General features: G+C 32.8%; 2 protein-coding genes across 4 annotated transcripts in view; both read right to left on the bottom strand.

The window, feature by feature from the left end:
* Positions 1-24,409, bottom strand: part of LOC127729108 (TBC1 domain family member 25-like) — a 447,590-nt gene that overhangs the window by 331,651 nt on the left and 91,530 nt on the right. The window lies entirely within an intron of this gene.
* Positions 1-24,409, bottom strand: part of LOC127729157 (synapsin-like) — a 144,947-nt gene that overhangs the window by 80,362 nt on the left and 40,176 nt on the right. The window contains exons 4-6 of the mRNA XM_052236833.1: positions 12,825-12,882; positions 2,909-3,000; positions 1,701-1,851 (exon numbers count right to left, since the gene is read on the bottom strand). Coding sequence (XP_052092793.1) covers positions 1,701-1,851; positions 2,909-3,000; positions 12,825-12,882 — 301 coding nt within the window. The remainder of the gene's footprint in view (positions 1-1,700; positions 1,852-2,908; positions 3,001-12,824; positions 12,883-24,409) is intronic.

Genomic DNA, 24,409 nt, shown 5'->3' with positions numbered 1-24,409 from the left:
CACGTAAATCCCGTGTCTCGATTAAACTAAATCCCGAAATCCCGATGATAATATAGCTCGTTCCTGAAATCCCGAACTAAATAAACTGTTATCACAGAGATATGTCTCGCCTTTTTGTAATTTTGATAATGCAAATGTTGAAATTAAAATAGCAATACTTTAACATGTAAGTTATGCAAATATTCAAAGTCGATGAACCATGACTGAAGGTACATGGCTAAACAATCTCCATGGAATGAGATGTGCCAATGCTAATACAACTGTATACCAAATACCATTGACTTATTATAAGTCGTTCCCTTTAAACAAACCTAAACACAAACATCAACTTGTAAACTATGTAAAAGTTTCAAAGTCAATGAACCATGATCAGGGGTGGGGCTATATAATCTCCAGGAAAACGATACTTGCAAATTCCAATAAATTTGCATACCAAATATCATTGACTTAACATTAGCAGTTCATCTTAAACTGATCTAATCACAAACTAATACATGTAAACTAAGCAAAAGTTTCAAAGTAACTAGACCATGACTGAGGGGGCGGGGCCAAATATTCTCCATGGTAATGAGATGTACTAATGCTTATACAACTGAACACCAATTAACATTGGCCTACCACTAATGGTTCCCCTTGAACTGACCTAATCACAAACTAATACATGTTAACTTAGCAAAATTTTCAAAGTCTATAGACCATGACTAAGGGGGCGGAGCCAAATAATCTCCATGGAAATGAGATATGCCAATGCTTATACAACTGCATACCAAATATCACTGACCTACCACTAGTGGTTCCCCATAAATTAACCTAATCACAAACTAATACATGTAAACTATGAAAAGTTTCAAAGTCAATAGACCTTGACTGAGGGGGCGGGGCCAAATAATCTCCATGGTAATGAGATGTGCCAATGCTAATACAACTGCATACCAAATATCATTGACCTACCACTAGTGGTTCACCATGAACTAGACCTAATCACAAACTAATACATTGTTGACGCCGCCGCCGTCGTCATTGCTGACGTCCGAAACAGCATACCTATGTCTCGCTTTTTGACTCCGTCAAGGTGAGACAAAAATGGACAATCCCGGGGTCCAGATAAAGGTCCAACCCCTCCTCATCAAACCATTAAACTATATAAAGGTCTTTTAATTGACCAAACTAGTAAACTATACAAAGGTCTTTAAATTGACCAAACTTTTAAACTATATAAAGGTCTTTTATCTGAAGGAACATAACTTGCATAAAAATATTTCAAAAATAGAATTGTTCACGTAAGAGCACTTACAAATTAATTTTCTATAGAATTTACATTTCAAAGGGACATGACTCCCTTAAAAATAATTGATCAGCACCAATTTTGGAACTCATCTCAGACATTGTTGATTCAAACCTTTGATATAAATTTCATAACACTCCTACAAAAAATGTAGGCTTAAGTGTGTTCACAATGAAATTTTAAATATAATCTATATTTCCAAGGGGCATAACTCCTTAAAAAATACTTGTTTGGAACTGATCTTCAAATTTGCTGATATAAACCTATCATGTAAATTTCATAAAAATCTGGAAAAAAGGACAGACAGACAGATACTCAGTATTTGTATGTCCCCCTCACTGTGCTGTGAGGTGGACAATCAACAAATGAAAAGATCCACTGTCACAGTATAATACATAATAAGTAAAATGTTTACCACCCATGGTCGGTCTTGGAAGTTATATATAGAATGTAATGAGTTGATACTGGGTATATCACCATACTGGAAACCTATTAAAATACTTCTCCAGTCTTCCGAGGCATCTCGTACATACTGTCGAATTAATAAAAAATCAGGTTTAAATGACCTGAAAATAAAATACAGAAATGAATAAAAGAAGATGTGTTGTATATTTCTTGTACAATGTATCAATAAGACAAAAACCAGAAAACACATTTAAATCAGGAAAGACATATATAAGTTAACATACAGACTTCAACAATCAATAACATATATACCATATATGTTGTAAAATTGAGAATGGAAACGGCCACAAAGGTGTACATGTATGTCAAGCTCTTAATCACCAAAATTGGTTTACTCATCTATGAAAAGGTATAAGTTGCATATAAACACAACACATCCAATTTCAAGCTTTTTATAAATCCCTCTTAAACAAAGTCAAAGAAAACAGACCTGCATACTGTTGATAATTCAATATAGAAATGAAATATAAACTGAATCATTCTAAAAAATAATTTGAGGATATCTCATTATACCAATCTCAAGTCCTGAACTTCATCAGCGACAATAGATGTTTCCTATTATTATTATTTATGATTTTAGTGAATTATTCAAGGCAGATGTTTAGCATTGTGAGTGTTGACTTTGTCAAGACTCCTGAGATTCTGACATTTGTAATGTATGCTTTTTTAACGATTAAATCCTAGATGTCTTTTTGTATTTTATTATGTAGAACTTGCATCTTCTAGATGGTGAACAATTATAACCGGTATGTGGGGGAGGGTTTGGTGCCCTGCAACGTTTAACACAACCATATTCTGTATGCGTCTGTCCCCAGTCAGGAGCCTGAAATTCAGTGGTTGTCATTTGTTGCTGTATATCATATTTGTTTTTTTCGTTAATTGTTTAACATAAATTTGTCATTTCTGGGTCTTGTATAGCTTGCTGTGTGGCAAGTTGTTTGTTTACCTAAAAACTTAATATTGCACTCCAAATGTTTGTACACATCTTTTAAGTCAAAATTCCACTACATGTGTTTGTATGTGACTACTAGTAACTTTCAGTTCCACTAAATGTTTATATATGACTTCACTAATAACATTTAGATCTACTACTCTTGTTTGTATGTGACTTTACTAATAACTTTCAGTTCCACTACACATTGTATGTGACGTCCTTACCTAACAACTTTAGTTCCACTACGTGTGACCTGTATATCTACCATTGTACCAGTATCTGAATAGGAAGCTAAATTTATTTCTTTAAACTCTGCCTGAAAAAAAGAGAAAAAAAAAATGACATCTCACGATGCATTTTTTTTCTTTTAGAAGAATGTCTTAAATTTGATAACATTGTCCAATTCTATATGAATTTTAGGATCTTCTTAACAAATTTCCAAAAGAATTGACATATTCTATTGCATACCATAGGTTATCTTTCATTTGACCATGAGTAGATTTTATATGTGAAAATTGTACCACTCCTGACTCCATCAGGGTAAAATTTAATGAGTATGTCTTACTAATGTGATAATATCTCCAGTAAACAACAGGGTGCTATCACTGATTTCTTAATTCAAATATCTTGATGTGTTGCAATATAAATAAAACTTGCTAAACAAGACACCATGCCATATCACATTTCTATGTTCAGTAAACCCTGAATTCAGGAACAAAACTAATTTGCCATAAAATTGTATGATTACAATAAGAAATGAGCCGTCAAATTGACAGCAATCCAGGTTTTCTGTATTGAAGGCATTTTCTGGTTTGTTTGACCACATTCTGCACCTATTTTCCAATCTTTCAAGGACCATAACTCCTGTACGGCAAAAGTGAAAATCATCAACATCAAAATTAACCTTTTTTTTTTTCATCAGTACTGGGTAACAACATATTAAAATTGAAAGCACTGGTTGAATGGTTCATAATTTATTACCTGGAAATGACACACAAGATGCCATATTCCAATCTATTCAAGAAAAGTAAAAGTGAAAATTGTCAATATTAAACTCGACCTCTATTTTTTCATCAGTAACATTCATATTAAAATTTGAAAAGCATTGTATTAATGGTTCATAAGTTATTGCACAACAACGGTCGGCAGCAGCCAGCACTTCACCAAATAACTAACCAGATTTTTCATTTGAAAATCGGGTTAAAAATTCACTTGCTAATTACCATGCCTATTCAGTTTCAAGTTGATGAGATCACAACTTCATGGTAAATGATCTTATCAAAAAATTCACTAAAGCAAAGATAATAGTAACAACTTAAAACTTATAAAGTTATAGCTATTGTGCAATCCTCAGAAATCTCAAGTGCACATATGGCTTATCATTCAAAAATATCATCCCTGTAGGACCATGACAGACAAATGCTCTGTACAGAAGGATAAGGTATTATAGAAAATAGCGAGTAGGATTTTAAGAAGCTTAAGTAATGAGTAGTTTTAGGCATTCTGAAACATTGGTGCAAAATCAATATTAGAGGGCTTAAATAACTCATATATAATTCAAACAGTTTTTTATTTATATTTATAATTTTAAAGGTATTATTTTTGTCACATTATCCCTATGATTTATCACAAGTTCTTTTTTTATTATCATGTACCCACATGTTTTATGCAACTAACTTTTATCAATTAAGTGGAGGCACTATCCCTACTGACTGGTCAATACTAGCCTAGGACATACATAAACCATGAAGTTATGTCAGGATCAATACACAACCTTGTCAAAGTATCTGATTAATTACAGCTTGTCTATAGTTTGATTTGTAACAGTGAAGTCTATGGGGCCAAGTTATTATTTTTAGGCAGGTTCTTAACAGTTTGATATTTAACAGAGCTAACTTAAGGGTGACTAGATGTATCAATGCCATTTAAGGTTATCATCAACATAAATGTATTTAAAGTAAAGACAGTATAAAAGTTTGTTGAGGTTACCAGTGATTCAGTGACAATAGCTGTTTCAAACTGTTAAAACTGGTTTACAGTTGATATCTAACGCAGTAAATTTTACCCCCAACAGATATCTTTAATGATTAAAGTTTTATATGAATAGGTGACTAAGGAAGAAAATAGAGAAACTTTTTAAGTCCAATGCTGTAATTAATTCAAAATATAGTCATTTACATAAAGTTCATGAGAGATCTGTGATAACTCAAACAATAAATACCAAATGAAATGTCAACACATTATTGCCTGGAACTTCACTTCCTAATGATTGATTATGGTAAATGGATGCAAAAAAATAATAAAAGCTAATGTTGGCCAGGGGAAGAAAAATCTTTAAACATTTAATAATATAACAACTTTAATGACCCACGTTTAAGGCTTCAGGCCTTGTAATTAAAGAACATGAAATATATTATAATACTATTGCAACAGCAACATTGTTCAATGAAAATTAACCCTTGTGTCCTGCCTAAGAGCAGTTAATCACAAGTGAGACTAAATCTTTTAATATTCAATGTATTATGACTGGAACAGAATCCTAAATTACATGACCCATTTATATCAAGAATCAACCTGTTCTTTTACACAGAGTTTGACCAGTATTTTCAATCACAATAAACAATACGAACTTTCTGGCTTTGACAACATAAACATTCTGTCAGATGTATATGGTACACAATAAAAAGAAGTATATGAATAAAAAGAACTTAATTGAATGATCCATCATCTACAGACCCAGGATAAAACATCTCAGTAATCAATAGGACAAGAGGCTCCAAAAGGAGTATAACATTACTTTCTTTACAACAATTTCTAAACTAGAACTGAGTGAACTCACAAAAGGATGTCCCCTGTTCTGCAATACAATCAGTGTATTAAAGACAGTAAATTTGATTATCTCCTCTTTAAAATTTTGGAATTGGATTATATCCTTTTATTCACAATCTCAGGCAGTGTTTTACAACTGGGTTAAGTTTCATCAATATCCATCCAGCCATTAAGGATTTGCATTTACAAGGCACATGGACAGACGGACAGACAGACAGACAGACAGACAGACAGACAGACAGACAGACAGACAGACAGATGGTAATAACTATATAAATTTGATTATCTCCTCTTTAAAATTTTGGAATTGGATTATATCCTTTTTAATTCACAATCTCAGGCAGTGTTTTACAACTGGGTTAAGTTTCATCAATATCCATCCAGCCATTAAGGATTTGCATTTACAAGGCACATGGACAGACAGACAGACAGACAGATGGTAATAACTATATATAGTTGAACAGGATCTACCTTATCTTCCCAAGTATCCTGTAAGGTGCCCTTGGTGGACCAGGATCTGCTTACCCTTATAAAGCACACCAGTTTTCTGTGGGGTTTGTGTTGCTCAGTCTTTAGTTTTTGTGTAATGTTTTGTAGACTGTTGGTCATTTTGTTTATTTTCTATTAGGCATTTAATGGTCATTGTCAGTTTTTCTTCGACCTAACATTTTTGATTGTCTCCTTTTTTTTTTAAAAGTGAAATGAATATAAACCCGGCTTTGTACTAAAGATATGTAGTCATGCTGAACCAGACTAACATACTAGTTCACATTATTGAAGGCCACACAGTGACAGCTTGTGATTTCAAGCTGGATTTTCAATGAAACTCACCCGAGTTCTATTCTAAAGAAAAATTATTTGAAATGTGATCATTTAATTTATTATATTTTATAAATGTTATACTCAGTGGCTAAAATAAATGCATTTGACTAAGAAGTTTGCTTTCCCATGGCTTACCAAAACAATGACAAAGTATATAAACAGACCAGATACCAATAACTTACAGCAGAATGCATTGAGTGTGTAGGTAAAGGTAATATCTTTGGTGAAGTCATTATTAGGTTAGGTAAACTACCCTCCTTTAAGAGTAGACTAGTCCGACAGATAACCAATCCATGTCTGTAGGACTAGACTACTCCGAAAGGAGGGTAGTATACCTAACCTAATAATGACTTCACGGTTCAGCTAACAAGCAAGCTAACCAAAGATTATACCTTTATCTACACACTCAATGCATTCTGCTGTAAGGGCTTTTCATATTTCAGCTTACATTGTACTAACTAGGACTTTTCAGCTGAGTATTCATTGACATAAACTTACACTTTTCTGCAAAATAGTTGCCTCCCAAATCTGTTATTATAAATATAAAAATGTCAATACACGGATCTAATCATCCAAGCTATAAAACACATAATTATCAAGCACACTGCTAAAGTGATACATTATTGTCAATGAAAAGCAAACAATTTAAAAGTGTAAACCACCTTGATATATTCCATCTAGAAACATTAACCAAGAGAATAAACAAAATATCTGAAAAGAATTCATCAATACTGCAAATAGATGAGGGAATTACTGCTGAGTAATCAAAAACCTGTCTTTTACTGCAACTCTATTGCAAAAATATAGCAATTTATTGCTATGTTAAAAATTGTTTGCCAAATTTCTTTCTTGGATTTGTGGATTTGTTGCATTTTGAATAAACAAACTCCACCTCAAGCTATTGATACACTTGTCCCTTTTAATTCAACCAACAAAGTTCTATTCCAAGCAGGCGTTACAGAAGTGATTTTTGTATCAGGTAAATGTGTGTCATTTAAATATATTATGCATTTTATACTCAGTACTGGGAATGCAATAAAATAATTATGTCTCAAACAAAAAATTTGAAAATATTAAAATGTTGAACATGAAGTAGTTTTTAATATCATGATTTATATGTACCATCGTTCCATGCCATCAGAAAATTAAATGTAAAATTGCTAAGGTGTGAAACCATAAAAAGGATCTTTCAGAAGCAAATAGAGATGACTCAAAAAAGTCAAGGTAGATTTACAGTAGTATTTAGAACCTACAGATGATGATGATGATGATGGATGGCTGATTTAACGTCCAGCAGCAACAGAAAATTAAACTTAAACGAAGTAAGATGCAAACAACATAAATCATTCTCAACACGATTTCCAGTTAAACCAACATTGCCACTACATTTTGCGAGGGTAAACTACTTTACGGCATTGGAAGTAATTTTTACACAACACCATTGTCCTATATTAGGCCAACTAAAATTAATTAGTAGATTTTCATCCAGATTTTTGAAAAAAATGGGGCAGGTGGGAGGATTTTATTTTCTTATTTTTATTTCCCTCTAAACCTTTTTGTGACGTGTTGTTCATGTACAAGGGTAATACTAAGCTTAAATCATGTATATATATAAGGAATTCTACATTATTTTTCAAATTCTTAAATTAATATTTCTGATTGGCAACCACTGTTCTACATGTAATTGCCGCTTTAAAAACCTATTTTTAGTAAATAGCAAAAATATGGAGAAATGTTCTCTTTTAGACTACCTAGATCAAATTTGTTTTGTTTTCTAAGGTATGATTTGTAGTGCCCATAAAATGAAGCATATGCATTGGTATGCAACACAAATATGATCCCCAAGGGTGACTGGGGAATAGAAATATGGTCACTACAGGTCTTCTTCCCACCGGCAGTAAAACCCTTGCCAAAGTGGAGCGTCCGTTTGGCTGTGCAGGATGTATCAAGTACACAGCCACGTCCGGTCAGAATGGGGATGTTAAATTTAATGCCTCCTATAGAGAGTGCCATGCTCTCTGCAGGTTAAGAACCCTTGCAACAACTGTTTGAGGGGTTCATAGGTGGTCTGTTGCAAGGGTAAATTTCTGCCCCTATCCCTATCCATTATACCCTCATTTTCCATTGGTAGTCCAAATTTACCCCGACCTTCATTCCGAACAGCCTCTATTACAGGACCTACCTATTGTATTTATTGTTAATTTGTTCTCATCCTGAACATGCATGAAATATTTGCCACTGGACGTTAAGCAACCAACAATCAACAATCAATCAAATATTATGAGTACAGAGTGAAATGGAAACTCAAACTGTGTTGAAAATACTAGGGTTGATGCTTTTAAGATTATTTTACAAGGTGCAAATATAATTACAATTCAAAACATGAACTGAACCAAAAAGAAAAAGTTTTTTAATGACTCTATTGAGGGGCTGGGGACAGACGGTGTTTGCTGTTTGTCAACAAAAACAACAGCCTTAGGGTAAATCTAAGGGCTTGCTTTAATACATTTTCTAAGTTGGCCGACTCTTTGTACTCAATATATGGTCACAAATCGCACATATTCGTGCTTGTGTCAATAACTTTATTCCAGTCATGTTTTTGTACCAATGTGTTCCACGATTCTTGCGTTTTGGATATCATTTACAGTACAAATTATCTGACACAAAATAATTGAATAAATAAAAAAAATCCACAATTTTCTATTCACTGAAATTAGTGACATACCACGATTAGCGTTCTTAAGGACACCGCCTATTACACGTAACCCGAATATTTCATGCCCTTCTAGTAATCAATTATATTCTCACAAGATAATGTTGTCATCATTGAGCAGAAGAATATGTCAACTTATATTACTCGAAGAAATACAAAAACCGAAATTTAAAACAGGAAGTTTTGAATGAAGTGAAATTATTGGGGGTTACCGTAATGGAAATGAACAAAGTCCGGATATCATAAAAAAAAAAAAAATCAGGTCCAGATGATTTTAGAGGGGCCGGGCAAGGATACAGTTATAAAGGAACATAACTGAAGAACGGTAAAAGTGACGCCACCAAAATTCAAACTTGATCTGTGTTTTGTGGTAATAAGCATTGTGTATAAGTTTCATAACATTTGGTTGAGGCAAACTAAAGTTAGAGAACGGAATTTTCCATTTGTAAAGGGGCATAACTCCAGAACGGTAAAAGTGACGCCACAAAAATTCAAACTTAATCTGTGTTTTGTGGTAATAAGCATTGTGTATAAGTTTCATAACATTTGGTTGAGGCAAATTAAAGTTAGAGAACGGAAACAAAAAATTCAGCAATTTTTCCATTTGTAAAGGGGCATAACTCCAGAACGGTAAAAATGACGCCACCAAAATTCAAACTTGATCTGTGTTTTGTGGTAATAAGCATTGTGTATAAGTTTCATAATTAGTTGAGGCAAACTAAAGTTAGAGAACGGAAACCAATTTTGGGACGTACGTACGTACGTACGTACAGACGGACAAGGGTAAAACTTAATGCCCCCTCCGCTACGGCGGGGGCATAAAAAGGACAGAAAATAATATATCCAGAGATGATTTTGTAAATGAAATTATCTGAAATTAATTAAAATTTACCTGTAAACATCTCCACCCCTTTTCTAAAGTGTCATTTTCTACGATATCTTATCCAGCAACTTTTTTTTTCAAGAAGCAAAATAACTGAAAGTAGTTAAATAACTGATCCAAAATTATCCCTATATCTACTGTATATATTAAAAGGCAATTGTCCATACATGTTCTATTGCCACAACTTCTGCAAAAGAAATGCTCCACCAGAACTAATCTCAAACTTAAAAGATAAGTAGCCTATCCTTATAGCAGACAATAATGTGTAAAATGTCAAAGAAATTTGTAAAAGCAAACTTTAATATAATGAGACCATCTAAGTCAGACCTATAGACAGACAGAACAAGTGTATTGGAATCTCAGATTAAAAACATACAAATTGAATACAGTCATTCTAGTATAAATTCATTTTAAATTATAGATTTTATGTAAAAAAATCTTCTTCATCAGACTTTGTGACAAAATGTCGATAGTTTTTACCTAAATACAAAGACCCAATATCCTGAACAACACAATTGAAATTAATGAAAATGACTCAGTAAAATTGACTGTGTGCTGCTATTTCTTTGTCTCAATGGACTTGACAATTTGTAACAATAAAAACATGAGTTGTGACTTTAATTAAATAATGTACCATTTAGTCATCAACAGCCAGTCTAGTGGGAGTTTAAATGTTCCATTTAATGTTCATCATGCATTTTTTATATGTTTCTGGAAGAGAAATCAGAGGGATGTAATTGTCTAAAGCTGGTTAACACCATCAATGTACATACATAGTATTATCTATATCTAGTAAAGAATACTGGTCTTACAAGTGTTAGGGGTAGTCTTGAGCTCAAAGTGAAAGTTATGTTAAAGGCCTGTTACTTACAAGTGTTAGGGGTAGTCTTGAGCTCAAAGTGAAAGTTATGTTAAAGGCCTGTTACTTACAAGTGTTAGGGATAGTCTTGAGCTCAAAGTGAAAGTTATGTTAAAGGCCTGTTACTTACAAGTGTTAGGGATAGTCTTGAGCTCAAAGTGAAAGTTATGTTAAAGGCCTGTTACTCTATTTGAAAACAGCATTATGTGCTGTTCTTTTGTTATTGGTTTTGTCAAAGGTGTGCTGGGGTTTTGCAACATGAATTATTACAAAATTTTCCACTTTCAATTTATGCCTTTTCCTAATAGATTGAAATATTTGCTGCAGAAATTTAACCATACAATAAATAATTTTATATGTCTTATCATTAATTCAAGTTATTCACTTTCCTTTGTTCTTAAAATTGAACATTTTTAACATGCAACTCATCAACACTTCTAAGAATAATTGCATGACAATTTCAATTAAAAATGAATTAAAAGCTAGCTTTTAACTGCTAACAGTCACAGTGTCAAGTGTTTTACTATATGCAAATATTGTCTGGAAGAATAGTTAGTAATATTTTCACATACATTTGCCCTTTAGGGAATTCGAGCAGGATGACAGAAGTTTGATATTAAATTGTTTAGTAAAAATTGATACACAACTCTTTTATATGCATGACAATTCAGATGCTGGGCATATTGTACAGACAACAGTCTACTGTTGAACACTTTAAGTTCACCACACCTTTTTGGGTTATTTAGGGAGCTATCTCATTGCTGTATACACTAAAATCTCCTTTCTTTCAAATATATCTTCTATATTTAATTCAAAATAAATGTACAATATTCTTAAAATCTAAATTAAACAATTGTTACTTGATTAAGACTTGTGGTTATATTGACTCATTCTTTTCAATAGATTTTACAGAACTGGCCAGATTATATGTTTATTAATTTTTAGAAAGCTTGGAAAAATCTGAATTCCTATTAATTCCTACTTAAAATCTCCTCAGTCAATATTCATCCACTCAGACAGAATCTTAAGCCATAGAAATTTGACACAGTTTTCACATCTGAAAGGTATGACATGTCACACCCTATAAGACAGGATGTAGTACCATTTTCTCCATGTTAAAGAAGCTTACAACTTTTTAAAAAGACTCCTTTAATTATCGGTCTCAAGGCCAAATGTTTGCCCTTGTCCAACACTACCTTTTTTCATTGGCAGTCCAAATTTTATACTTCCATTCTAGATGAATCACTATGTCGCATCTACTTATTTGACACATTTTTTTCTGGTCCTGAATATGCATGAAATATTTGCCAAGAAAACAATGATCAACCAAGTTTTGTCAAGAATAAAGTTTTCAGAACATTGAAAAGCACAATTTAATATAATTACTGAGTAAAAAAAAATGTTTATCAATGAATATTTTTAATTTCAAATTTAAAAAATAAACATAAAAATAAATAGATCATCCAACAAAAATAAAGTATAAGGTACCATGTTAAATCAACCAAAAAATTATACAAAAGTTACTTCCGCAACTTTGGAAAAATTTAAATTTAAAGCTTTGTAATTAAAATCTACGTTGCTGAACTTTAAAACTTTATTTACTCAGTATACACATCTTCCAATAGCAGCAAGGTCCAATGTGGAGGTCAAGATTAAAATGTATATTGTAAAATTGACAATTTTCAAAACCTTTTTAAAATGTATACTTGTAAATAGTAAGATTTTCTGTATGATGGGTTTTTCAGTCCATGTCTATTTAGTTAAATGTAAATGTCATTCCATTCAAGAAACTTTTAGATCTTTTAGAAGTTGTATTTTGTAGGCAACCAGAATATCAGGGTCAAAAAGGACAGAGCAACCACAATATTTAGACATTTGCATTCTTGTGATTTCTAAGGGATACATAAAAGTACTGATCAATGTTTTGACCAGCTTCCTTATTTCAAATATGCTACATCATCAAACCAAATTATTAGTGTAATGAATACTAACTGTATATTTAATGTATTTATACCTGTCACCCTTCATAATTACCTGTTCAACTCTTATATCCCAATCACCAAAAATTTTTCTTCCTCTAAAATATTTTGACCTGCAAAATAAATGGAATTACATTTACATATTTAGATATACATACAGATAAAAAAAAATTTGGTAGAAACCAATGAGACAGACAACCAATGACACAAACAAGAGTATATAGACTGAAATGTCTCGCCTGCATAACTAATTATGAGGTCACACTAAATTTTCTGATTTAGCATGTATCCAGATGTTAGTTTTTACACAAAAGTTTCTGATGCGAATGGAGTTGTGATTTTTTTAGCTGAACAAAAGACTAAAATTGGTATTTGTTGCTTTCCTCCTAAGGACGCAGCATTAAGGAGTAAGAGCAAACACTGGTCGTCTCTAAGTCAGAATAATGTGTCCAGGTATGGTGACATGTCTTCGGCAGACTTACCATGTGAGGTAGCACATTAAAATCTGGATCAGTGTGTTGGTCTAGTTATATCACACTAACATGTTCTCCTCCAGAATGTGCATTTAATTTGCCACTGGACGTTAAACAGCAATCAATTCATACAGGTATAACAGGAACTTATCAATAAACCATGAAGGTCAAGGTCAGATGAAATCTGTCAAATGGACAGTTATTGTCAGTTATTGCTTCTTTCATCATACTATACACCAAATATAGCTGACATACTACTTAAAGTATCTGTGAAAGGTACCTAATAATGAAAATTTACAATTGTCTAATGAACAATGCAAATGAGAACAAGTCTCAAAGTCAGGTGAACTCTGTATGACAGACATGTATACATTTCAAACATTCAATACATCACATGTAGCTTACAATTACTTACAGTATCTGGGAAAAAGGTCTATGGTAATCACAAAAACATAATGTTGATCAAAGAACCATGAAAATGAGATCATGGTCAGCTGAACCCTTTCTGACTGATCATATGAAAACCTTACAATCATTCTCTACACCAAATATAGTTGAGCTTTTACTCAAAGTATCAGAGAATTAAACTGAATCATAAAAACTTAATTTGACAAGGAATCAGCTGTCATTCTGTATCATGAAAGGCAAATACAGGCTTTTTTTTTACCTGCCACACTCTATGCCTATTTTCCAATCTATCATGGACCATAACTCCTGAAGCAAAAATAAAAATTGTCAGAATAGAACTTGACTACCATTTTGTCTTAAACATTTTAAGAGCTTTGGCTGAATGTTTCATTAGTTATTGCACAGAAACGACATAAAGACTATTAAAGTGCAAATTTCCAATCTATCAATGACTATAACTCCTGAACAGCAAAAATGAAAAGCATCAATACCGAAATTGACTATAACACAATAGATGAGTGGATGCAGCTCTCATATATTTTTATACACATAAACCCTTTCCTTGACTTTTTTTTTCTCTTCTTCCTGGTACGGGAAAAACTCCGGTGCAGGAGTGTGAAATATCCCGGAACTGTGGCACTATGTACATGCAAATGGATGTCGAAAATTGTGTTATAATAAAATAAAATATTTGCCACAGTTCAATTACAATTTAAAATAACATTAGTTGTAGCTTAATGTTAAACATATTCACATTATGTACAGTGGCTTAAATACACTAATTAATTAGCCAGACTAGAACCTCCAAATGTTAAGGTGGAGATACCACCTTTGAAGGATTCTAGGGAGGGTGACATGCAAATTGTTTCTGGGAGGTCGTTCCAGACAGCAATAGTACTTGGGAAAAAAGATGATTTAAAAAAGTCTTTATTTGTATATATATGCCGAAATTTATGTAGGCCTCTAGTTCGCCTGTCAGATTGTGTCAGGACGTCATTAGTGACTTCGACCAACCCCCCATTAATCTTATAAATCAAAACAAGCTTAGCTTTTGTATACAGGATTGTAAGTTTTCCCATTTTAGTTTGCTTAACATACCAGTGACAGCGCCTGGTGATCTATCGTTATTATCATTAAAAACATATCTTGCTGCCTTAAGCTGTATCTGCTCAATTTGGTTTACTTGGCTTTGTTTGTACAGATCCCAAACTGGTGAGGAGTACTCGACGGTCGGACGCACAAGTGATGTGTACGTAAGGTTTTTAACCTTACGTGTAGTTTTTCATGTTTCTACGTAAAAAGCCTAGTGTTTTATTTGCCTTTGAAGTTATATTATTAATATGGGGCCCCCAATTAAGATCATTGCTTATTGTAACTCCTAGATACTTGCTGTCTTTGACAGATTCAAGTACATGATTATGTAATTTATATTGAAATAAATAAGTTAGTTTTTGACTTTTTAGAAATATTTATGACATAGCATTTTTCAGGATTAAATTTCATTTGCCATTCAGATTCCCAATTTTCAAGGCTTGATAGATCTTTTTGGAGTGCTTGAGACTCATTTATATTATTTGATGTTTTATAAAGTAAACAGTCGTCAGCAAAAAGACGAACCTTACAGGAGACATGCTCAGGTAGGTCGTTTATGAATAACAAAAATAAAGTTGGGCCTAATACTGTGCCCTGAGGAACACTATATTATTTTGGAAGATTGAACACTGTTAAGCAGGACTTGCTGTTGCCTGTTTGACAAAAAATCTTTTATCCAAAGTCAGTTATTTTCACGTATACCATAATAATTAAGTTTTATTATTAATCTTTCATGGGGGACCTTATCAAAAGCTTTAGAAAAATCTAAAAGTATTGCATCAACTTGATTACCTTCTGCCAAGTATTTGGCTATGTCCTGGATGCTGATAACAAGTTGTGCTTCACAGGAACGTTTACTCCTAAAGCCATGTTGGCAATCATTTAAAACATTATTTAAATCTAAATGTTTTCTAATATTACTTGTTAAGACGTGTTCTAAAACCTAACAACATATAGATGTAAAAGAAACCGGTTTATAGTTAATTGCATTATGCTTATCTCCCTTTTTAAAAATTGGCACAACATTTGCCTGTTTCCACTCTTCTGGGATTTTTCCATCATTTGTGGATTTTTGAAAAAAGAATACAAGGAAGGGGGATATCTCTTCCGAGAATTTATTAAGGAAAATAGCAGGGATATTATTAGGCCCAATAGCTTTATGGGGGTTTATATTTTTAAGGAGTTTAATTATGCCATTGATATTAATGGTTATATCTGGCATGGTGGGGTAGGGGCTTTTAGGTTTATGTGGCATTGAAGTTTTATCTTCTTTAGTAAATGCACTTTTAAATTATTCATTTAAAATATTTGATTGTGTTTGACATGTTTAAATAAAATAGTGCTGAATGTTGAGAAAGAGAATTCATCAATTTATCAGGTTATATTTATTTATATATACTGACTGAGATTACAATAATACATAGTGTTATAGTAATTTCAGATAATGTCTTTACTTCTAACATAGTAATCACAGATATTGCATAATCTTCTTTTATTTTACTTTTGTTGGAGATTTTAAAAGATGATGATATTAAGTTCTCGAATTTATATTATGTCTCAGATAGTTTTCCTAAAATAGCTAGGTCTAATCTGATTGGCGTCAACAATATAATCATACTCTGATTAAAATGTCTGTAAGTTGCACTTCTGCAAATATAGACAATGCAATTTCCCATAGGAACTCCTTTTACAGCTAAAACTGTACCAATTTTACTATGAAGTTTTTTGTAAAAAATTATATTCTAAAATGGAATTCATTCATATACACTACTATTTTCAATATTTGTATGCCTTGAACTTGTAAGAGTTTAAACTTATACTAAAATTCTGTACTGCCCCTCCCTTCACTTCAGGTCTTCCTCAGAATTCAATTTGGCCACTATCCATGTGTATTTATACTGATAAATTTCCTAAGTTGTGTCTCTATGAGATGAAACAGAGATCATATCTGGGAACCAGTAGGTAAATAAATGGAGAATGTGTCCGTGGGACACAGACGAGATGATGTCCCAGCTTGCATTTAACGTTATAACAGGACATAACTGAAGAACAGTAAAAGTGACACCACCCAAATTGGAAACTGATCTGACTTTTGTGGTAATAAGCATTATATATAAGTTTCATAACATTTGGTTGATGCAAACTTAAGTTAGATAACGGAAACAAAAAATTCAGCAATTTTTTCATTGGTAAAGGGGCATAACTCTAGAATGGTAAAAGTGATGCCTCCCAAATTCAACCTTAATCTGTGTTTTGTGGTAATAAGGATTGTGTATAAGTTTCATAACATTTGGTTGAGGCAAATTAAAGTTAGAGAATGGAAACTTATCTTGGGACTTACGTACGTACAGACGGACAAGGGTAACACTTAATGCCCCCTCTGCTGCAGCGGGGGCATAACAAAACAAAATATCTATGATATTCAATAATATTAAATATCTCCCCAAAAGAGGTGTGGTTTGTGAAACAGCTGTATTTACAAACTGCAACGTATTATTAGATAAATGGGGAATGTGTCCATGGGACACAGACGATGCCCCCGCCAGCATATCATATAAAGTTATAAAGGGACATAACTGAAGAACGGTAAAAGTGACACTACCCAAATTTGTACTTGATCTGAGTTTTGTGGTAATAAGTATTGTATATAAGTTTCATAAAATTTGGTTGAGGCAAACTTAAGCTAGAGAACTGAAACGATAAATTCAGCAATTTTTCCATTTGTAAAGGGGCATAACTCTAGAACAATAAAAGTGACACCCCCAAAATTCAAACTTGATCTGTGTTTTGTGGTAATAAGCATTGTGTATAAGTTTCATAACATTTGGTTGAGGCTAACTTAAGTTAGAGAAAGGAAACGAAAAATTCAGCAATTTTTCCATTTGTAAAGGGGCATAACTCTAGAACGGTATAAGTGACACCCCCAAAATTCAAACTTGATCTGTGTTTTGTGGTAATAAGCATTGTGTATAAGTGTCGTAGCATTTGGTTGAGGCAAACTTAAATGCAAATGCTTACACAACTGCATACCACCAATGACCTTCCACTAGTGGTTCCCAATAAACTGACCTAATCACCAACTAATACATTGTTGTCGTCGACGTTGCTGTCACAAACAGCATGTATTAATGTAAGTCTCGCTTTTTGACTCTGTCAAGGCTAGACTAAAATGTAAAGTTGTCAATATTGCCAGGGCTGTTTGTGAGGTGATTTATATTAAATGAGACTAGATTCAATATTTTTCACAGTTTTGAACTTTTAATTTTTACTTGCCAATCAGAAAAGTACTGTACACTGCAGCTTTTACTTGCCTGGTGATGACTTTCACTTGTATCAAGAAATCTGACAGCCGTTCTCAAGACGTCAAGTTAATGCATTGAAACAACATAAAATACCATTTTCCAATCATTGAAGGAGCATAACTCCTAAACATCAAAAGTGAAAATCATCAATATCAAATTTCTCCTCCACTTTGTAATCATGATCAACATATTAAATTTCGAAAAGCATTGGTTAAAACATTCATTAGTTATTGCACCGAAACATTCCATTTTCCAATCAATCAAGGACCATAACTCCTGAACAACAAATGTGAAAAATAAGAAATTTTACAGAACTTGACCTCAAATATGTCATCAGTAACACCATATTAAAATTTGAAAAGCATTAGCAGAAGAGTTCAAAAGTTATTGTAACTAAATGACTGGAGCTGCCTGCACCCACCCTCCAGTCTGGCCAATGTACAACACTAAATCAATAATGTATTCCAGATATGGACTATCCAGCACTTGTACCGTCTGAAATATGAAGCTTTATAACATTGTAACAGGATTAGATCACTAAATCTCGAAAGACAAAACAAAACCAAAAGACATTTTGTTTTAATATTAGGTAAGTGTCTACATAACATGTCATTTATAAAAGTTGTAAATAAATTTAACACACTACCAAAAATCTGCCATCTATACCAAATTCTCAAAATGAAAAAAAAACATTAAGATATATAGACTACCACTAAGACTTCTTGAAATACAGTGTACAACTGTCCTGAACAGCACTTCCACCAACATTCATGATCCATTGGGTGTATGCTACCATCTACCAGTTACTAGAACACACCTGGGAACATACAATTTTCTAACAAATGGTTGCCAAATACCCCCCAGCTAAAAAATGTGCCTAATTGGCTTGACAGATATTTACTAAACTTTACACAGCTGTAGAACACTACCAGAGGATGTGTATATATAGCATTATATGACCCCTGTCCAGCATGTTAAAGGGGAGATAATCAAACTATTTGACTAATACTGATGGGGGCTGGGGGGATAGCCTTATGTCAGCTCAATAACAGTTCTAGTTCTTTTTTAATTCCTTACGAAATCAAGATACTGAAACAACCACTTCTTCAAGTTCATGGGGGCAATTAGAGACAAGGATTGTAAATATGGAAACATTTGTTTTTTTCAAAATCAATACAAACACAGCCATTTCTGCATTAATTTAACTTAACACAAATCTTTCAGAACAAATTGCATTTATGGTAAATTCCAAAATCTTTAAGTAAATAGCTTCTGTCTAGAAGATTTTGTATGTCTAGAGACATTACAGTTAAAGGAATCAGCTGCTGATTTAATAATGCCTTTCTACAAACAATTCTGTTACATGGGACTCTGGGAAAGATGTTTATGATCCCTAACGACTGAGAATTTACAAGCTTTAACCATGTTAACTAAATACAAAAAAAATTTCTTGCACAGCTAAAAGTAAAATAACAAAAACACTGAACTCCAAGGATAATTCCTAATGGAAAGTCCTTTATCAAATGGCAAATTCAAAAGTTCAAACACATAAAACGAATGGAAAACAACTGTCATATTCCTGACTTGGTACAGGCATTTCCTTATATGTAGAAAACGGTGGATTTGGTGGATTTAAACAACTGTTTGGATTTTTTTAACCTTTCAGCTATAAATATAGTTGAAAATTCATTAAATCAATATAACACTAAAATTTGAAAAAAAAATACCTCTTTTAAAGTGAAAGTGGTAATTTTAATAGATCAAAATAATGATTCATGCACAAATTCATGTAGTATACAAACTTCTCTACGGATTTAATGAAAGTATTCTTACTTTGAAATTTAAGGGGATTACTTCAAAACATTCAACTTCAATATTTAATAGTCTCAGCTTCCTCAAATGTTGCCACAAAAAACAGAGATAGGGAAATATGATATAATATGAAATAGGTCATTATGTTAAAATTTGATGTATAAGTCTTCTGTTCAAGATGTCACAAATAGCACATTTTTTTAAAATAACATCAAAAATCAATAAAAACAACTCAATTTCCATTGATTTGTCAAACTCTGAACATAGAGTACATATGTCAACAAAAAAATCTTTTAACATAAAGTTTGTAATAAAATTTTACATATCTGACTGTAATGTTTAGTCTAATTAGATATAACAAGATGTGGCATGAGTGCCAATGAGACAACTCTCCATCCAAGTCACAATTTGTAAAAGTAAACCATTACAGGTCAAAGTACGGCCTTCAACACAGAGCCTTGGCTCACACGAAGCCTGCCTTCTATGTCTCCTAGGCCTGGATTAAGTCCAAATCCAGACAATTTTGTCAAATTTCAATAAAATCTCTACTTTTGGCCTACTTTGGGTTGGAAATGTGAACATTTTATAAGAAAAGCTTGGCAAAAATTGTTTAATTCTTCTTTCGAATTTGTCTTTACATCAACAAGAAGTCATTTTATTTTGAAATAATGGACTTGATACTAAGGGTCAAATATGGCCCTTACTGAACATAATCCTTTCTTTATTTACACAAGTTCAATATCATTATGAAAAGATTTATTGAAATCTATCAACTGAAGTTTAAAACACAAAATATCTCAAATTTCAGGGGTTCAAATTTACTTTAGGCAATGGAAGGTCCAGGACCTTTGACTAATAATAGTAATAGGTCTTCCTTTATTCTTAGAAGGTCCAATTTTAATTGAAAATGCAATTAATAAAAACAGATGCTTACCATTCCAATGTGCCCATCACATCTGAAAACATCAACCTATTTTTTTTCTGAATTTCTCAAATAAACTCAATCAGAAAAAGGTGTGCCCTTTTTTCCCAAAACACTACATTTTTTATGGTGTAAAGTTTTGTTTTTTGTGCAACAAACAAGGGCACTTTCCCTTTAACTGTGTGTGAGATAAACCAGTTGCCTCATCGAAATCCAACCAAGGGCAATTAACCCTCCATTCGGACAAAAATTTACCTTCTCACTTTTCTCTGTCATATTTTTGGTCTTTAGTCAGATCCGATCTTTCTGGCTGTGTTTTCTCAATCACACACGCTGTATCACTCGTTTCATCAGATTTTCTTTTAGAAGAGGTCACCCCAAAACCAAAAAGACTTATACTGTTAACTAGTTATGTTTTAATGATATATTCTCCAGTTTCCCTGGTATCTTGTAAGACAACCGTTCATGTGAGTGCACATCAAATCAATTGTGAAGAATTTAAGCAAACACATAACGAAATCCGGAAAGGTTTTTCGAAGTCCGTGTCTGTAATTAGTTTCAAATACCGGAAGTGCGGCCATTTGCAATGTTTTTGAAGCACCTGCTGTGCAAATTTCTTGGATTTTAACCTATTTGGAATACCTTTTGACATAAATAAAATGTTTTACTGGCTTTCTGTGCAGTTAGATAAATAATTATGTCGATTAACAGAACCCTGTGTCAAAAACAGGGTCGGTTGATACCAATTTTTTTTTTTTTTTTTTGAAGATCCAATAAAAAAATTAGGGTCGGGGCTAAAAAAACAGGGTCGGTCGGGTTACCGGAAACACAGATTTTTTTTTTCTCGGCCTAATTTGAACCCCTGAACTTATATAAAATTTCCTTCATGAAAGTCAGTAAGGGAATAACACAGTTCCTACTTACAAAAACCTATAACAAAAAGATTTGTGCACCTTACCTGACATCTATAGTCCAAAAATGATCTAACTAAGAAAATTCAACATTATTATATAATGAGAAACAGCCAATTGTGAAAAAAAAAAGAAAAAAAAAAGCTAAATAAAATAAAATTGAGAATGGAAATGGGGAATGTGTCAAAGAGACAACAACCCGACCAAAGAGCAGAAAACAGCTGAAGGCCATGAATGGGTCTTCAACATAGCAAGAAAATCCCGTACCCAGAGGCAATTTTCACAAAATAACCAAACCATCAAAAAGAGGTCCATGTCAAAAACTAGAGGCTCTAAAGAGAATGTGTCGCTCACCTGTATCTTAAAAAATGGCCACTTTTTAATAAAAATCATCATTAAATGGGTAATAGCTATGAGTTAGACAAAAATTTTGAATACAATTCTTTTTGTTTCAAGTATCAATAAAAGCATAATTTTTAAATAATATTTCGTTACAAGCAGTTAGTTTGGCCCAAATTTGTCAATATAAAAAGCTCAAAAACATCACTGATTTTTTATTCACTTGCAAGTGAATCTCATGTGAACTTCAATTTAACCCCTTAGCTGGAGATGGGCTATGCATGTAATAGGTGTGTTCGGCTATCAAAAGGAAAAGAATGTCAACATTGAAAGTGAAACAAGGGTGAACCATTCCATTGACTGATCGGATCCACAAAAAATCATTCTTATACAGGTAAAAATGATGATTAACATATTGTTTAAACCTATAGCATGAAATCAAATAGACCAAGAAAAATCCAATTGCATGTGGTCGCTATCTATTTATATCTATGTTTATATCTGGTTATATGACCGTCGGCAGTCTTCAGATGGTTAATTAGATGGCGTCTACACTAAAATATACATGATTGATTGATTGGTGTTTAATGCTCCTTTCAACACTATTGTGCTAATTCGTGGCGGTCAGTTTTTATTGGTTGAGGAAGCAAGAGAACAACTGACCTTCGGTAGGAAAACAATCCTAGTCAATCAAGATTGGAGTCAAATGCAAAAGCCACGTGAGGGATTCAAACTCACAACCTCAGTGTTGACAGGCTAGAGATATAGTAATTCGACTACGTAGACCACTCAGCCATCGAGGCCCCCCAAAATACACATGAAATGCTGATTTATATTATCTGGTCCATGCATTGTTAATTGTTTATTTTAGATTTTTTGTATTTAAGATATACGTTTTAGTATGTTATACATCAACTATGAGAATTTGAGTCAAATCAGTGAACATAAATTTGACAGCTAATGCCCCTTTAAAGGGGAATAACTCTATTACAAGTTAACTGCCAATTTCAGTCATGTTGACATATTTGTAGATCTTATCCTGGTGATAATTTTTCATTTTTAAAGTTTCTATTTATTTATTATAGTTTTCGAGATAATACGCAAAAAATGCAAAAAAATGTAAAAAATTATCATTAAAGGGCAATAACTGCAACTAGATATCATTGAGATGGGAGCCATCTCTGTGGGCCCTGCTGTGAATAATGTGTGGTAAAAAAATTGTATCTTTATCATTGGACATAGTTTTTGACCTTGACCTTTGACCTAGGAAGTTGTACATAAATTATGACACACCCTCTGGTGTTGGTTAATATACATGTCAAATATAAAATTTGAAATCATAACGGTTCTCTAGATATAGAGCGGACACAATTTGTTACGGACAGACGGACGGACAGACTGATCACTATAGTGCATCCGCCCTAATAATGAGTTGACTAAAGATTTCGGCCATTATGGCTTATTTGTGGAGCTTGTCTTGCTGATCATTTGTGCTTTTCAAAGTTTCTCTCTATCTTTTACAGTTTTCAAGATAATAAGCAAAAATGGGGAAAAATTGTCATAAAAGGCAATAACTTCAATAAGTAGTCGACTCAAAATTTCATTCAGGTTGACTTATTTGTAGATCTTGTCTTGCTGATCATTTTTGTTATATACAGTTTTCGTCTATCAATTATAATTTTCGAGACAGTAAAATTCATCATTTAAGGGCAATAACTCATATATAAGAAGTTGCCTGATAGTTTTGATGTAAATAAACAGTAGGTAGAGCTCAACATTTTGAACATTTTTGTCTACGTCAGATTTTTCTCTATTTATAGCAGTTTTCAAAAAAATAGGCAAAACTTAAATTTTACCCCTATGTTCTATTTTTTAGCCATGTTGGCTTTCTTGGTTGGCAGGTGGGTCATTGGACACATTTTTTAACTAGATTCCCCAATGATATTTGTGGCCAAGTTTGGTTAAATTTGACCTAGTAGTTTAAGAGGAGATGATTTTTGTAAAAGTTAACAAACGATGACGGACCAATGATGAGAAAAGTTCACTTGGCCTAATACTACAGGTAAACAATGAAAATGAGGTAAAAGACACCTGAAACATGACAAAAATAATCTTCACACCATAAAGAATACAAAACATTCAAACCTTGAAAATGAGGTCATGGATACCTGAAACATTTTGAAAATACATTTCAGGCCACAAAGCAATATAAGCCATCATAACATTAAGATACAATTTTTGTACTGTTATCAAAAGCATTACTTTGTGTCCATCTCAACAATAGTCCATTACTGATACTCAAAAAGGCAATAGACAGTTGTCTATACCATGTGTCAAGCTCTAAATTGCCTGAAACTACAGACCTATGGATTTAATCTAAC

Source organism: Mytilus californianus, unplaced genomic scaffold (genome assembly GCF_021869535.1).
Source record: "Mytilus californianus isolate M0D057914Y unplaced genomic scaffold, xbMytCali1.0.p SCAF_1, whole genome shotgun sequence".
NCBI classification, from domain to species: domain Eukaryota; kingdom Metazoa; phylum Mollusca; class Bivalvia; order Mytilida; family Mytilidae; genus Mytilus; species Mytilus californianus.
Note: the sequence above shows the minus strand (reverse complement) of the source record. Positions and strands in the feature narration are given on the sequence as shown.